At 42.2% G+C, this 17,333-nt stretch overlaps 3 protein-coding genes across 13 annotated transcripts in view; all 3 read left to right on the forward strand.

Moving 5' to 3' along the window:
* Window positions 1-4,518, forward strand: part of LOC112136763 (espin-like protein) — a gene marked incomplete in the record, with an annotated part of 19,574 nt that extends 15,056 nt beyond the window's left edge. The window contains 2 exon segments of the mRNA XM_036211697.1: window positions 1-921; window positions 3,729-4,518. Coding sequence (XP_036067590.1) covers window positions 1-921; window positions 3,729-4,260 — 1,453 coding nt within the window.
* Window positions 4,519-5,023: 505 nt separating this feature from the next.
* klhl30 (kelch-like family member 30) lies at window positions 5,024-11,434 on the forward strand. The gene is made up of 8 exons (XM_024259101.2): window positions 5,024-5,175; window positions 5,538-6,369; window positions 7,570-7,768; window positions 8,133-8,219; window positions 8,836-8,991; window positions 9,061-9,249; window positions 10,409-10,554; window positions 10,632-11,434. The coding sequence occupies exons 2-8, from the start codon at window positions 5,596-5,598 to the stop codon at window positions 10,872-10,874; spliced, it is 1,794 nt and encodes a 597-aa protein (XP_024114869.1). The 5' UTR covers window positions 5,024-5,175; window positions 5,538-5,595; the 3' UTR covers window positions 10,875-11,434.
* Window positions 11,435-11,548: 114 nt separating this feature from the next.
* The window catches only part of crocc2 (ciliary rootlet coiled-coil, rootletin family member 2), a 42,110-nt gene continuing 36,325 nt past the window's right edge, over window positions 11,549-17,333 (forward strand). For 3 of the 11 annotated variants that reach the window (XM_036211698.1, XM_036211700.1, XM_036211708.1), the window contains exons 1-4: window positions 11,549-11,828; window positions 11,987-12,160; window positions 13,727-13,892; window positions 13,966-14,105. In XM_036211698.1, the coding sequence (XP_036067591.1) occupies window positions 11,778-11,828; window positions 11,987-12,160; window positions 13,727-13,892; window positions 13,966-14,105 (531 nt within the window). In that variant the 5' untranslated portion in view covers window positions 11,549-11,777. Of the gene's footprint in view, window positions 11,829-11,961; window positions 12,161-13,726; window positions 13,893-13,965; window positions 14,106-17,333 lie in introns of all 11 variants that reach the window. The other 8 variants (XM_036211701.1, XM_036211704.1, XM_036211705.1 and 5 more) reach the window with 8 other exon arrangements.

Raw genomic sequence — 17,333 nt, forward strand, 5'->3', positions numbered from 1 at the left:
CAAATATGTCAAAGTCAGCTGGAGGTACTCCCAAGCCCACAATGCCATCCTGGGTCCGTCCGGTGAGCTGCTGACAGAAGACGACCTCATCTACCTGGAAGAGCAGATTGCCAACGTCTCCATGCAGAGGAACTGTGAAGGCTATGAGCTGGAGCTGGCTCGGCTGGCCGAGGAGCTGCGGCACATCCTGCCTGCCCCGATAGTCAATATAACTGTCAACACGCAGTTCAGAAACTTCAAGAGTCAGGTTCCCCTGCCTGTGTGGTGTGGCCGGATCTCCGGCATTGTAAAGAGCATGTCGCTGCTCATGACCAACCTGACAGACCAGCCCTACTGCAAGATGCCCAACACCGAACTCATAACGGTGTTCTCTCAGGCACCTGACAGACAGTTTTCCACCAGAGTGCGCCGGGAGAGCATTGAGGAGGAAATTCATCAGTTTGGAGTGTCTGTGAGGACTCTAAAGTCAAATTTTGAATTGCAGAACTCATCCGTGTTAGAATATGCAGAAGAACATGAAGGCACTGAGTCAGACAAACTTTCCAAAGTGTTCAAGACGGTCTCAGAACCAGACCAGCTCAGTGATTCGGGCATCCGTTATGATGAAAGCCTTGTAGATGTTCAGGAGACCATCAGCCTGCGGAAGGAGCGGATTGTTGTTCTGTTTTTAGGCCACTGGAAAAAATCGGCCTACGCAGTGACGCTGAAGAGCAGGGACGCAGAGGAGACAAAGATGAGCACAGGAATCCCGGAGATGGCCGACGACTCTTCCTCTGGCTGCGTGGATGGCACAGACAGCGCCCAGTCCAAGATGATGAACAGCTCCCTCGGGCATTTCTTTAAGCAGAGAAGTGCTGTCAATAAGATGATGGGAAACTGGAGGAAAATGATCTCCAGCGTGCCTTCCAGGCAGATCCGCAGGTAAATCCATGCAGCTACTGGGCTGTAAACAACTCCTGTCAGTGTCCTATCTCATTTACCTCTGCTGTTTTTGAACAATTTGGTGTCAAATGGAACTAGAAAAGTTGCATTACCTGCGATAATGCTAGTGTGAATGCTTTTTGCTGAATGTGCTCGCTGAAGATGCTGAAGACATTTACTTTAATTGCTAGTTATATCATGAATGTTTTGATACCAAATGTGCGTAATTTCCAGAAAGTACACAAAGAATTTGAAGAATTTCATGAAAAATATTAGCTTAGATATTAGCGAACCACCAAATTAGCCCAAAAAAACCTCACTAGATGTCAAATTAGCCTAAAAAGCTAACACGTCGCTAAAATTCTAGCTTAACTCAGAATTAGCCCCCAGAATCTCAGTAGATGCTATATGAGTCAAAAAGCTAGCACGTTGCTAAAATACTAGCTTAACTCTATAGTAGCCCAAAAAACCTATTAGGTGCCAAATTAACCGAAAATGTTAGCATGGTACTAAAATATTAGCTAAACCCAAAATTAGCCTTAGAAACCTCAGTAATAATAATGTTCTTAACATGGTGAACACTTTGATACCAAACTTGCATAATTTGCAGAAAGTGATAAAATATTTAAAGAATTGTGAGAAAAAAAATCAAAAACTGTGTTAAATTTCAATCATTGTGTTAAATTTCTGCGTAAGTAAAAGCATGAAAATCCTGAACATGATGAATGTTTTCAGTTGCATAAATTTCATAAATTTGAAACATTTCCCATTCATTTTCAATGGGGCTGAAAAATCACATAAATTGCATAAAATCTTAAAAACCATAAAATGTACAAATACCAAAAGTACAAGCCGGAACGTCCTTAACGAGCTGAACGTTTTGAGAACAAGATTGAAGAAATTGCTGAATGAGTTGAATGATTGAGTTTTTATGAATAAAAAGACGTACGAAAGAATAAATAAAGAATAATAATAAAGAGAAACAAGATCACTATAGTGTGAATGTTTACAAAGTATTCACACAAATATAATTTTAATGTCCTAAAAAATGTTCTTGGATCAGTTGAAGACAATAGTCTTCTAATGTTGGAAGTTTTCCCTCAAAAGGATCACTTCACCTGGTTTGATACTCAGACTCAGATTTGGTGGTAAACATGGATGACTTCCCTTTGATGGTGAAGTGCCAACCTTGTGAAAATGATTATGAAGGAGAAAGTAATTGCAGTTTGTGTCCAGTTGAAATTCTATGACACAAAGTCTTTCTAATATCGGAATAGAGCTGTGACAAAAAAAGCCTGGAGCAAGACTGACCAGATTTGCAGGTTTCAGAGCCCACATCTACCACGTTTGCTTGTCACATGCCTGATGTGAACATAGCTTGAGATTTATTTCCAAAACCTGAATCAAATCTAACTTCAAACCATCACCTTTACATGAGAGAAACACATTTTTTGAAAGCTGGACGATTTGACAACTATATCATTGCTGCAAGGAGATTAAGAAGTCAAAGTGGAATGAAGAAGCAAAGTTTAATAGAACTAAACAAAAACAATACAAACGTGGAAGAAAACTCTTGAGCAACAGACAACTAGAAAATCCTCAGAAATATGCTAGAGAACAAATATCTAGAATAAGCAACAACTCCTTAAATAAAGTAATAACTGAAGTCCAGGAAGCTGTGCCATATCCATGGAAACCTACAGGGAGGGGGTGGGGCATCCAGTAGATGGACAGCCAACCAGAAAACAACAATTAATAACACACACAAAAAATCCAGACACGTCCTGCTCCCAGAGACATGAGGAGGTTGGTTAGGACGGTCCCCGTGGAATAGGGAGATCAGGTCTTTATCCAGGATGTGGCACTCAGAGATCCATTGGTGATCTGCTGGGCCATAACCCTCCCAGTCAGTACGATAATGGACACCCCGCCCAGCCCTCTGAGAACCGAGGAGTTGATGGACAGCGTGGACCAGATCAGCATTCACGGCTCCTGATGAAGGACTGTCCTTCACAGGCTTCACCTTACTGACGCGGAAGACAGGGCGGACACCTAGAGAGGCCAGACGTCCAGAAAGACGTCTGCACACTTGATCATTTTAGTGATGGAAGGATTCAATAAAGCAAAGACCATCCAGCAGCATGTCAGTGGAGAATAGCCTCTCTCACCTTGTGCGTAGGAGCAGTGACCCCACAGCCATTAGCCTTAGAGGTAAACCTCTGAGACAGCGCCCCCTTCCGGGTGTGGGGGTATTGAACACGGATTCATTATCCAAGTAGTCACATAAGAAACCCAACTCATCAAAAATCGACTTTTTGGACATACCCAACTCATTGGTTGTTGACGTGCTGGCTGTTCCCATTAAATCAGGGATCCCCAACCTCTGGGCCTGGTACCGAGACACGGATCGCAGAAGTACCCGAGCCTTAACCCGGTAGCACGTCCAACGAGAAGGGTTCCTTAACCACATGTCAATATGTGACCTGGGTAATCAGAATGTGTTAGCTGGTATAACCTTACAAGCCCCAAAAGAGGATGCGGCCCTTTCCTGGTGGGATAACATCCAAATGCTGCTGGAAAGCAGGAAAAAACAGAATTGACTACAGAATTGTAGGTTGAGTAGCTCTAATCTTTTTGGAGCACTCAACTCTCTCATAATGCAGCGGCTTCAGGTTTTGATTGTAAAGTAACCCTGACTGGGTGCTCCACCCAGGAGATGAAAAGCCAACCGGCACAAAAACATCTTGAAGAACAAAACTGAATGAGACTAGCCTGAATCCTGACACTTCTGTTTGTGTGGTCTGCAGGCTCCACCGGCAGAAGGTGGTCTTCTCCCCAGAGCAGTTCTTACCTCGTCTGGAAGGTGTGCCCGTTGACTACGACAGCCTGACTCTGGACCTTTTCATGCTTGGTTACTTCCACATCCTGGAGTTGGACCTGCCGGTGGATGAGCGCAAAATGAGGCACCTGCTGTGTTTTGAAGTTTTTGATCGAGTGGGTAAGTTTCCCTGGGAGACGGTGAGGGACTTCCATAAGGCTGTCATTCAGGACATCGAGGCAGAGAACCGGGAGTGGAAGGATGGCTTTGAAGACATTAAGGCAAAGTTCTTTGAAAACTTGGCCAGTCAATCTGAAGGCAGTGGAGAAACAGCAAAGCAAAGCCTCCCGGAGGTCCGACAGGTTCCTAAAGTCATCGTTCAGACGCCCACGCCAGACGAGAACATGCTCTATGGTGGAACGGACCTCTCCAGCTTCAGCAACGATGAAATTTGTCAGTATATTGATCGGAGTTTTGCTTTCTGGAAAGAGAAAGAGGCAGAAATTTTTGATTTTGAATAGCAACTTTTTTGTGTACTTAGTAGTTGTGGAGATTCTGGACTTGGTATCGATCTTTTAGGTACTTTGTAGAACATTTTTGAGCTGTGCTCACCTTAGCAGCTGTGCTGTGTTGGCATCAGAAAGTCGACCAGATTTGCCACTTGGTTTACTGTTTTTTTCTCATATTTTCCAATTTAAAATGTTTTTTATTTTAATTAATACAATTTTGTATTATCTAATTTCATTTGTTAAATTAAATGAGCATTTCAGAAGTTTGAATTGTTTCTTCATTATTATTTGCAAAAACTCTGTCACATCTTTTCAGATGTCCTGAACTTTTCACACAAGAAATTTCCAACAAATACTTAGGACTATAGGTGGTACAGATTAAGATTTTTTTTACTTTGAAAACAATTGAAACAAGATGTATAGCAGCTAGCATTATGCTAAAATAAAAACAAATTCCAAATTAACATTAAAAAATCACGTAGTTACTGAACATTTAAAAGTTTGAATGTTGTCTGTAACTGAAAGTTTGCACAAGTTCGTAAGTTTCAAAGAGCCAAAAGCTTTTGAGAGGTTTGAGCAATTTCTCATTCATTTCCTATGGGGCATATTTTGCTCAATATTTCAAAAACTATTACGTTTATGAATACCAATATGTCCGTTTTGGTCCTGGTTCTTTAGCAGCCTGAAGGCCTCCTTGACAGCAGCTGAAGGGCTCAGACTTGTTGTTTGGAATCTGACTTCAGAACAGCGTCACTGTCCCAGCCTAAAAATAGCAGCGTGAGGGACAGGCGCTCCACCTCGGTGACTTGGCAAAGACTTTTTGTCGCGCTGTTCCCTACTTCATATTGCTCTAAGGTGCAGCTAGCTTCAGCTTTGACTGCTGTTCACTGGAAGGATGATCCAGACGGGCTGCGCGGTGCTGTGGTGGTGAGTGTTTTGGTTTGTTTCCAGGTCTTTTGATGTTATTTAAACACTTAATGACAGGAAATAACTGCTGTTAGCTGCAGGATGTAGACAATCATAAAATCATACTAGTAATTTTCTCAGTGTTTTGAAGTGCTTATGAGAATAGAGAACAACAGAGATGCCCTCTTCAACTTAAAGCCAATTCTTTCTAATCCATTTAGAAACAAAACAATATTTTCTTTAGGTTTCCTTTATCATAAACAATTCTGTGGATATACTGTGAAAAGTGATCACATCAATTTCCCATTTTCAATCAAATTCTTGCTGTTGCTGATAATGAAAGTTTGCACTGACTGTTGTTTTCTCTGCTGTCTCTCTCCTAGCTAAGCGCTAACATCGCTGCTAACCAGAGTTTACCTTTACTCCACTCTGAGATTCAACATGGTGCGCAACGTGGATGACCTGGACTTCTGCCTGTCCTCCCATCCTCAAAGCATCCTGGAAGGCTTGCGCTCGCTCTGCTCTCACCCCAAGCTGGTAGATGTGACTCTGAGTGCAGGCGGGAGGGATTTCCCTTGCCATCGGGGAGTCCTGGCTCTCTGCAGCATGTATTTCCGCTCCATGTTCTCGGGGGACTTTGTGGAAAGCATAGCTGCACGCGTGGAGCTTCATGATGTCAACCCCGATATTCTGGGTTGCTTGCTCGACTTTGCCTACACAGGGAAGCTGACAATCAACCAGAGCAATGTGGAGGGCTTGATCTGCACCTCCAGCCAGCTGCAGTTCCAGACAGTTCGAACTGTGTGCAGCCGTTATCTTCAGCACCAAATCGATGCGACCAACTGCCTGGGGATCTTGGAGTTCGGGGAGCTCCACGGCTGTCCGGAGGTGGTGGCCAAAGCCTGGGCTTTCCTGCTGGAGAATTTTGAAGCTGTTCAGCAAGATGAGGAGTTTCTGTTGATGGAGAAAGCCAGGCTGGTGTCCTGCTTGTCTGATGAAGGGCTGCAGATCCGGTCAGAGTGCACTCGTGTGGAAGCCATCCTGAAGTGGGTTGGACACCGGACAGAGTCTCGACTCGGCTACCTTCCTGAACTCCTCACTTTTTCACGTGTTTCTTTACTCGGCCCAAACTATCTGGCTGACAACCTGCTGAAGCACAGTCTGATTCAAGCCTGCAGCAGCTGCAGGGACTTTGTAGAAGCGATTCACAGACAGGTTAGTGAGGTCCCACCTTTCATCATCTGCTGCTATTTCCAGAACCAAAGAGCATCTTTATTGAGCCAAATTGGGGGCAATATTATTTGAAACCCAAATAAAACAACCTAAAAAAGTATTGGTGTTTTGGTAAAAAAAAATGTAAGTGTCTGAAACATTTTGCTATTCTAAAATACAGACAAAACAGCTAGCATAATGCTAAAATATTAGCTAACCTCCAAATTTGCCTAGAATATCTAAAAAAAGTCTTATTTTGACAAAACAGTTAGCACAATGCTAAAATATTAGCAAAACTCCCAATATGCCTAAAAAAAAACAACAACAACAACAACAAAAAAAACGCAACAACTATGTTCAATTTCAAATGTGCTGGTTTTCTTAAGTTTCAAAACTCAAAATTTCAATTGCAAAACTTTTTTTTCCTTTCAACTCTCTTTTTTTCAGTTTTGAATCTGAAAATGTTAGGTTTGAAACCATAACTATCCACGTTATCAGAGTTATCAGGATGCACTGGTGATGAAGTTACCACCAACGATTTCGATTGGTCCTTCATGTTAGCCGTACCCCAACGAGGCCAAAAGTTCATTTCATTCATTTTCCTTGACCGCTTCGTCCCTTTCGGGGTCGCGGGGGTCCCGGAGCCTAACTCGGCTACTGAAGGGTGAAGGCGGGGTACACCCTGGACAGGTCGCCAGTCTGTCTCAGGGCCTCAATCACACACATTCACTCTCACATTCACACCTAGGGGCAATTTAGAGTCACCAATAAACCTATGAAGCATGTTTTTGGACGGTGGGAGGAAGCCGGAGTCCCCGGTGAAAACCCACGCATGCACGGGGAGAACATGCAAACTCCACACAGAAAGGTCCCAGCCGGGAGTCGAACCGGGGCCTTCTCGCTGTGAGGCGAGAGGGCTAACCACTGCGCCACCGTGCAAAAGTTTTTAAACTGAAATGTTCAGATTCGAAACTGAAAAAATGAGTTGAAAGGAAAAAAAGATTTGAAACTGAAATTTTGAAACCTAAAAAATGGAATATCTGAAGCTGAAAATAATTATGTTTATTTTAGAATAGCAAAAGTTTCAGACACTATCTTTTTTTTTTTTTTTAGCCAAGCACCAATATGTTTTTCAAGTTGTTTTATTTGGGTTTCCAATAATATTGGCCCCATTGTGGCTCCATACATCTTTGCCTTTTGCAGAAAATGGATTCAGTCCCAGATTGTTCTGACCAGCTCCACTCTCAGAGTCTTCAACCAAACCTGCAGGAAGTGCTGTTCGTGATGGGCGGCCGTTCGCTGGATGAGTCTGAGGAGGAGGAGTCAGATGAAGATGAAGACAGAGACCCAAGGCTTCATAGACCAATGTCCACCAACTGTGCCTTCTACAATACAAAGACAAGTACGAACTTTCTAACAGCTGTTCAAGTTCAACAAAGTTTAAGTTTGATTTAGTCAGAGTCTGGAGGAAACCCCTGATGTGGATTATGCAGATTCTGGGGTTTTGTTCAAATGTTGGCTTTGGTCACATGATGGATTTGTAGTTGGACATTTTTGACCTTGTGAAGGAAGGGTTGCTGAATTTCTGAAATGTGATTATGTGAATGGTAAGAAGAGTGACGTTTCTTTGATAAATAAGACATGCTTGGTCTGAATCTGCCTCAGAATTACTTAAATGGTCCTAAAAATCTGTTTGCAGCTTGAAAACACAGAACAGTGTTTCTGCTGACCTCACACTGAATGATTCTTCTGATGCTTCCCTGCAGAAAAGTGGCATGAGCTGCCTAACTTTCCCAATCCTGATAAATGGGGTTACTCCTTGGTGTCCTTGAACAACGATGTGTATGTTACAGGTGGGTAAAGCTCATCAATCACAAAAAACATAAAGTCCCCCCATGACAAGTTTTTTTAATTAAAAACTACTGCAAAGTATTTTAATGATTATGAAGTTTTTAACCAAAATCCCACAGCCTAAATGTCTTAAAACGCCATTTTTTCATGTTGATCTGAAGCCTCTGTTTCCAAAATCTCCTCTGAGGGGGCGTGGCTTTTGGAGCTCCGCCCCAGATCCCCCCTCTCTGATTATGATAGCTCTGTGTCTCATTAGCATTAATCTTCCCTCTGCTCCATAAAAACATCCATCAATCTGGGTAATGTCCAGCCGTATGGTTCTGATCCGGATGTCAGCTGGACGAGGAAGTGAAGATCTTCATGGACAGAACTTCCTCCAAAATCCTGATTCTTTCTCCTTCCAGTTCACCAAAGACTCTTTTAGCTAATTCTCCAATGTTTATTGACTGTGATCAATACATTCAATCATTGGTTTCTCAGAGTTCTTGATAAAATAATCAAAGCTAACATCAAAATGCTCTTTCATTGATTTACAATCCTTTCCAACTGCGGTCAAATGAGCCGCCGTTCACATTTCCGTGGTCACATCAACAGGCTCCGTTTTTGATTGTGTGACAGGAGGCTCCCGAGGCTCAAACACTAACACATGGTCCACCACAGAGACCTGGAGGTACGTCACAAAGGAGGGAAGGTGGCTCACCGTGGCGCCCATGCTGCGGCCTCGGACAAACCACACTTCAGCCACGCTCAACGGAGAGATTTATGTGATTGGAGGTAAGAAAGCCCCGTCACATATCATGTTGACAGTTCATAACATGAATCCTGGGTGTTTGTTCTCTTCAGGAACTACATCGGAGCGAGTTGAGGTCGAGCATTATGATCCCTACAACAACACCTGGACACTCACATGTCCGGCCTTGAAATATGTGACCAACTTCACGGCAACAGCCTGCCACGGGAAGCTCTACGTCATCGGGTCATGTGCAGTGAAGTACAACGCACTGACCATGCAGTGTTATAACCCCGTCATTGGTGAGGACGTTTTTGGTCCTGTTTTTGTTCTTTGATTTATTGTAACTTTTCAATGTTAACACAATAATTCTGGAATTATCGTGTTAACGGTTAAAAAGTTACCGTACGCTAAAGATTTTTTGTTTAAATGTCACCGGCGACGCCTCATGTGTTAAAGGGTTAATCTACTTAGATTACTTACGTGTGTAGATTACATTTGTAGATGTTCACTTATCGTTATATTACTGCGTTATTACTGATTACGTATGTAAAGGGTAACCAAACAGGGCAGTTGGAGGCTGACTCCATTCTTGATTTGAAAAAAAGGCCAAAAATGGGGCGGGGCCAGTGGAGGCAGAGGTGTGGCTTGGATCTATGATTGACATTAAAGTTAGCTTTATGTAACGTAGGTTGGGTCTTCAATATTGAGAGTGGTACTGACTGAGCAAAGTGATGCACAGAACTTCCTGAGGTGGTTGAGCATTTTTCTCCTCCCACTTCTAACGAGGTTGGCGCTCATGGTCCAGAACCTTTTTTGTTTTGACCCGGTAGCTCAAGATGCTGCTTTGGGAATGCCCGACAGCAGCTAAGGGTTTGGAGGTCCAAAGGGGACCCGTGTCTGAGAGTGGTCAAATGCAGCTAGCATTATAGCTAATAAAGGCTAACGTATGAAACAAACAATCCTGAGTGAAGTGTTCATTAAATCCATCACCAGGACAGAGTTTGCTGGATATTAACGCTAATTCCTCTAAACCTCTGTTGCCTAACTTCCTTCTCCACTGGAAAGTTACTGTATGATCCATGCTAAAGCTAACGACTGACCGTTACAGAAATAAAGATGGGCGGGGCTTCTTTACTGGAGTTGCAGAGCGTGATGACGTCAAACTTCTTGGACTTACACCGATTAACCAATCACAAAATTCAACTCTAATACCTGGATTCAACCTGTAGATGGCAGTACACAGACGGTTTTGACTATATTTTCAGGAATTAAACAAGTTTTTTTTTTAATTTGTCAAAAAATTGGCCATGACCAACAGGCAGCACTTTTAAAGCTCTATTTATGGGGGTCAACGGACAAAAATAGTTGATTTATCTTTTGGTTACCCTTTAAAAACGGCCTCAAAGTGGAACTAAAAAGGTTTGAAGTTTAATCATTTCTGGGTTTTACTCTGAACAGATAGCTGGGTTAGCGTTTGGTCTCCCTTCATCCCCAAATATCTGTCCTCTCCTCGCGCCACCTGCTTGGATGGAACTATATATCTGGTGGCTGACAACACCAAGAAAGTCTACTCGTATGATCCAGAGGCCAACATATGGCAGAAGGTCAGCAGACAGAAGAATATGTCCTTCTTCCTGTGAGACAACTTCTGTCTGACTTTCATGACGATGTCCTCGTCCAGGTCCAGCAGGTTCACACGCTCCACGAGAATGGTGGCCTTGTGACGTTGAGTGGGAAGCTGTTTGTCACTGGGGGGCACTGGAAAGGAATGGAAGGGGACTATGGCGTAGAAGTGGAGGTCTACAACCGAGCATCCAACACTTGGGACGTGGAGTGCTTTCTGCCCAGGCTGTGGTTCTACAGCGGAGTCTGCACCATCTTCCTGGACCCGTCACAGTGGAGGGAGCTCTTTCCTGATGAATAAACCTCACGGACGTTTCCTGCTGGTCACAGTGTCCGGAGACGCTTACTGCCCTTCTGCAAAGAAAGTGGTTATGGTGATTAAACTGGAAATGTTTGTTACCTTGTCTGCAGGTCGTTCACATTCAAGCTTCTTCATGCCGGATTAACTTTACTTTGAGGAAATGATAAAGTTCTATTTCTATTCTATTCTATTCTATTCTATTTTACCCCACTCTACTGTATTCTTCTCTGTTTCATTATATTCTGTTCTATTGTACTCTTCTCTACACATTTCTAATCTACTCTAATCTACTTTATTGTCTGAAGCAATCAGAGTATGAGATCCTACAACTTTATTATAGTTTTTTATTATTATAGTTTCTTATTCCGTCAAAATTTCTGACCGCTACTCCTCCTACAGTTTAATTTTATTCTACTCTCTTCTACTCTTCTTCATTCTATTCTTTGCTCAGTGTTTGTAAAGTGGTTTAGCTCTCAGATCTGTGTCCGTGAGATGGTTGTGTACACATTGAGGCTGTGATTGTAAATAAATCTTTCCTGAAATAAAAGTACATCCGTGTTTCTGCTCTGGAGCTGCCGTGTGATCATTAACCCTCTGGAATCCAGCAGCTTCTCTCACTGTGGGAACGTCTAAACCAACCTTTCGTTACCCTGGCAACGTTGTGGAGGCACTCGGTCTCCATGGCAACGTGACTGAACTCAGTGGTTTGACATGGCCGTTCGTTGTCCGTTCCAAACTTTTTTAGGTTTGAAAAGTGTCAAATGTATTTGCATAGTTTCCAGATTTTTTTCTTTTGCAGTTTTGTGTTTTGGAGCTGCTTCCTGTTGTTAGAAGAAACTCTGACTTTATTGTCAGCACGCTGTGGAACTTTGGACACTTCTTTGGGACCTTGTTAGTTTAGTGATGAGTTGTGAAGAGGAGCAGCGCTCGGCAGGCCTGGAGGCTGTGATTCAGGTTAGTTTGGACGGTTTTTTCCCTGAACTTCGTCTTTGGTTGCCTGGTCCTCTGGACTAGGAAAAAGTCAGGGCATTGATCAGAGAAAAGAAAGTTTAGCTGCATAAAAAGTTCTCTTGATGTTCACTTGTAGCATGTCCCGTCTGTGTTTGAGGGAGCAGGAGCAGGTTTTGTCCTCTGAAGTTCAGGAGAGGCTCTTCCACGCAGGACCGATGAGTGAGCGAGGGGCTGAACTCAGTCCTGGCGGACGTCTTCAGGTCTTTTCCCAGCACGCTTCAGGTTCCTCTCAGTTCCACCAGCAAACAAGAGCAAGACTTTGTGTAGCACCTTTTGTAAGGAGGAAACCAAACAGGAAGTAGCTGCTGGCTCCAAGAACTCAAAATCCCGTAGACTTCAATAGAGAAATAAAGAGCTGTTACTCAGTCATTCTATTGGTCAGAATAGACATTCTTGCTCTGATACATTTTTAACATCTTTTTGATAGTCCTCATTTTTTTCATGATATTTTTGTTGTAGTGCAAGAACTTCAAGTTATAAACTAACCAATCAGAAGTCTCGATAAAAGCATGTGCTGCCTTGAATGTTCAAAATGTTGATTGACAGATTATCCCAAGGCCGCTTTCAGGGAAGGGGTGTGTTCTTCTAGTCTCTCCTGATTGGTGACAGTGGTTGCCATAGAAACCTTGATTCAGACCGACTTGGACACCGTCTGGCTCCAAACGATGATGTCCGTATCATGCAAAAATGGTGACTGAATTGACTTCATCTTACTGAAGCCAGAAGTAAACAATTCTCTGTGGGTGACACTCCAGATCTCTTGTACAGTCAATAATTCTGACTCAGAAACTGCAGTTCTGATGCATTCACTTTAGACAAATAGATCCGGAACAGTTCCGGACAAAATTGAATTTCTGATGAACTCCTGCCGCTCTGCAGAAACTATGTCCTAGAAAATGGCCCAGGTTTTTTTTATTTTGGCTAGGAACAACATAATCATGGTTAATGAATCATAATTAAGACCACTGGGAACACTTTGAAAGTAGATCAGAACATGACCGGAGTGGAACTTCAATGTGGGAGACTCAGGAGTGTCATGATGCAGACAAAAACTGAACGGTCCACCTGCTGCTGGGGTGTCAAACTCAATCACACAAGGGGCCAAAATCCAAAACACACCTTATGTCGCGGGTCGAACGGGATCAACATTTATTGAACACTAAAACTAGAACTTTAAAACTTTAAAAACGTAAAAACCTCAGGAACATGCCTGGTACTAGTACCCTAACCCTAGCCTGGTCCACATCTGGTACCGCGCCCAGTACTGCATCCGGAACCAGTACTGATCCGTGTCTGGTACCAGGTTAAGGATACCGGTGCGGTCCATGTCCCGGTACCAAGTCGCGGCCCAGAGGTTTGGACCCCTGATTTAATTGGAGGTTTTGGGGACAACCAAAACGTCAATTTTTGACGTGGAGCGGTCAATACCCATACTTCCATATGTCACGAGTTGGAAACGGGAATGTGTTGGAATATGTTACCAGCGCATGATGGAATCGGGCTGTTAATAACAAAAATATAAGTGTGGGGTCTGCTTAAATAAACTCTAAATTACTTTGAAAAAGGTTTTGGGATGGTTTTCTTTAATCTGTCACTTTAAGAGTAATGTTGCGTTTAGACTCAATCTAGGCTTATTTTTTTGTTTGCTTTTGTTTCAGAGTAGACTCTCTTACATGATTAAAGTTTAAATGTGGAAACAAAATATTTGATGGGATTGGAGAGCCCATTCTCTCACACAGAATATTTTGCTGCCAGAATGTCAATCAAGGGAATCAAATTGTGTTCTTTTTTATTTTTTTGGTTTGTCTAAATTGTGGTAAATTTGATTTTCATGATTGTAGAAGCTGGAGAAATCTCTTCTTCACTCCGAGGACGGCTCAGGAGAGAGAAGTCTGACCGTTCAAGTTGATGACGGCGAGCCTGGAGGAGGCTCGGCTGTACCCATCTTCACTCGCATCCGCCAGATCATCACCAGCAACCTGGCTGCTGGAGAAGAGGCCTTGACAGGTACGCATCCGTGGTGCATGATACCTGCCCCAGTGGCTGCTGCTTCTCATGTTTAGTGTGATCTGTTCCACAGATACCAGCTCACAGACCTGTGAGGGGGGGGAGAGCAGAGCCCCAGGGGAACAGCCGCCCTCCAGCCAGCTGGACCGAGATCAGCTGCCAATCAAACGCTGCAGTGACAAACAGAGGGGAGCAGCACACTCTCAAGCTCAGGTCAAACTGAGATGTTTATTTGCATTCTCAGTGTTTGTTTAGGAGATGCTGTCCCAGCTCATGCTTGTTATGACACAAGCTCCTCAGGATAAAGTAAACTGGAGGAAAAGTGCTGTTGATGCACACGGCAGTCAGTTCAGCATTATTAAACAGGAAATGTGGACTTTTCAAAATAAACAACAATTTATTGTCAAGATGTGGGGCAACAACACTTTGTTAGTATTTGTGCAAATCTTTCTAAACAAGCTGTTTCTCCTCCGTGACGTTTCTGCGCCGTGGTGGTGTTATGTTATGGTAGTTTGAGTCCAGAAGAAGAGCTGCCAGACTGATATAGTTCCATCTACAGGCGAGATCAAGGAGGTCAGCCACAGTCGAGCAGTCACCACAAAAACTGCATCAATTTATACTGTACACAAAATGTAGCTCTTGTTTTGTTTTTGTTTTTTTTCTAGCAAGAAAAGTCTTTGAAAAGTCACAAAAAACAGCAAGTGGTGGCTAATAGTGCTGGGAATCCCTGGGTACCTCACGATACGAAGATACGCCATACATGGCTCATATCAATGATATCACGATACTGCAATGATTGGTAAAAATCATCTCTAATTACATACGATTTATAGAAGAACACATATTTTTGGGAAAATATATCCGCATTTATTTTTTATCCTGAACAAAGTCACAACAAACAACTTGTTTCTTATTCTGTGCAGCAATAGTACACACTTTGCTGAGATCAGTAATTCTATGTCTTTGATGAGCACTGACACCAATTTCATTTGAATTATCTGTAAAATTCAGTGTTAACAATAGTAAACATGAACAGCAGTGCCAATATTTAGTGCTAAATTGTTGTAAACAACAGAACAAAAATGAATATTGCTATATTTAGTCCTGCGATTGATTCTCGATGGGTTCTCACCAAGTTTTGATCATTTATTTTCATTTGAAGAGGCTGCAAAACATTATATTCTTCATCCTTTGGTGAGACGTTCCTCCAGAGGTAGATAGGGGGCGCACGTTGCACCAATTTGCCTTGCAGCTACTTGAGTTATTTCATTTTACATTTAACATTTTACAGATATATCGCTATATCGATATTTTGTCACACCCAAAATACCCTTCCATGGACTGGGTAGCCAGCAAAGTGTTAGAGGCTTCAAGTGGGCCCAACAGGAACAGTGCTCTAAAAATAAGATGAATTTGAATTTGGAAGTACAAATAAAGGAAGACTGTCTATTTTGGGAGAGAGAGCAGGTGCTGCAAACAGCTCCGACCTACTTCCAGTGGCTCACCTGACTCACAGCTGTGAGTCAGGTGAGCCACTGGAAGTAGGTCGGAGCTGTGTACCGGGCCAGCCCCTGCAGGATTTTGGAGTAAAAAAGGGAAGTTCAATGGAATATTGTCTTGTATACATTAAGATATTTCCTGTGCACAAAGCTGTCACCTGTTCTCTCATTGTTCTATTTTTGCACTTTTATTTAAAATACAGTTTTTTCTGGAGTACAAATCGCAGTTTTTTCATAGTTTAGCCAAGGGTGCGACTTATACTCAGGAGTGACTTCTTTGTGGGTCTAAGACATAAATAGGTTCAAATATTTGTTCTTTTCCCAGTAAACATTGGTGGTCCTTTACCGATTGTTTCCTCTAACAATCTCTAGAGGGCGCTGCATCTGAGAATAAGTATTTGCTACAAACAGCAGCAGAAGAAGTGTTGTCCAAAATAAACATGGAAGAGAATCTGTTTTCCTCTTAAACTTTGATATTTTTCTTATACAGATCAATAGATTAGCTTTATGGTATTCATTTATTTATTTTTTACTTTAGCTACGCCTGGCTTGGCAGATTTGTTCTGAAACGTCAGACTTTTCTCCCCAAAGTGCGACTTGTATGGTTTCCTTCTTCTTGATTAGACATTTTTGGTCTTGCGACTTATACTCCAGTGCGACTTATACTCTGGAAAATTTGCATTTCACATTTTCTTCAATCTTCAGCTGATTCTTGCGAAACGGTTGAACCTAAATCCTTCAGTTTGTTCAGTCTGCCAAACAATAACAAAACAAAAACAGTTATTGAAGAACATGGAAAGCACAGCCAAAGAAAAAGACTTTCAAACACATTTTAAGTTCATGTTAAAAAGGTCCAAACGGAACAGGACAGAAGGAGATTCCATTTTACCCAACACAAGGCATGTGTGTTCTTATGTTCATGAAGTTCCCCCTGAACGTGGCTGCCTGTGCTCTCACATGATGAAAAGCACAACAAGCTATCAAATGGATCAAAGGTTTATTGTCCAAACAGTCAATAAACACATTAGCCTCTTCCAGCTCTGGGCTTTCTCTAGAACCTCTTTTTGGAAGTTTTTTGTTTCCCTGATACTTAAACACTAAACACCAGAGTAAATGAACGTTGGGCTGCCTTGATTGGGGCAGCTGGTTCCCTCCTTGAAGTTGAGCCAGAGCTGCCTGTCCTCTGTCTCCGTCATGTTGTCTCAGAAAATGTCGTCTTGGTAAACACTTGAGGCTTGTGTTGATTTGATGGTGCATGGAAGCAGCAGTCCTTTGGAGTGTTGGAAACTAATGGAAATTCACGTTGGCCACGTGTAATACATGTAGATGATTATTGCTGCATTGGCCACACATATTGTGTTGAAGGCTAGATCTTGTTGGTCACATGGTATTAACTGTAACCCTCAGCCCTCCTACAGATTCATGCTGCCAAAAAAAGAAAATAAAGGTTCAGCATTGATCGCAGGAATTTAGAAAATTCTGTGTGAATAGTCACTTTCTTTCTATTATGATAACTTTAGTGAGTCTCCTTTCCTCTTCTTTTATTTACTGTTGAATATAAATATGACAGTAGTGTACAATCAAAAACATAAAACAAAATTTAAAGTAATAAGCAACAAAAAAAACACTAAAAGTAATTCAAACCTTTTGGCATATTTTTTCTTAGTTATCGGACTTGTTAAAACACAAACATAATGACCTCATTAACTAATTAACAAAAACTACAAACCCATTATTTATTCAAATGTATTGCATTTTCTCTAAGCCAGGGGTCAGCAACCCTTAATCATAAAAGAGCCATTTGTTTTCTACTGATCAAAACCTAGAAGGAGCCGTACAGTCTTTAGTCTCTAAGGCATTTGGATTTGCATTCATGACCTTCTTTTTTTTTCAAATAAATATGATGTTTTTTTGGCACAAACAAAAGCAAAAGTACAAAAAA

The sequence above is a fragment of the Oryzias melastigma genome, linkage group LG4, assembly GCF_002922805.2.
Source record: "Oryzias melastigma strain HK-1 linkage group LG4, ASM292280v2, whole genome shotgun sequence".
NCBI lineage: Eukaryota > Metazoa > Chordata > Actinopteri > Beloniformes > Adrianichthyidae > Oryzias > Oryzias melastigma.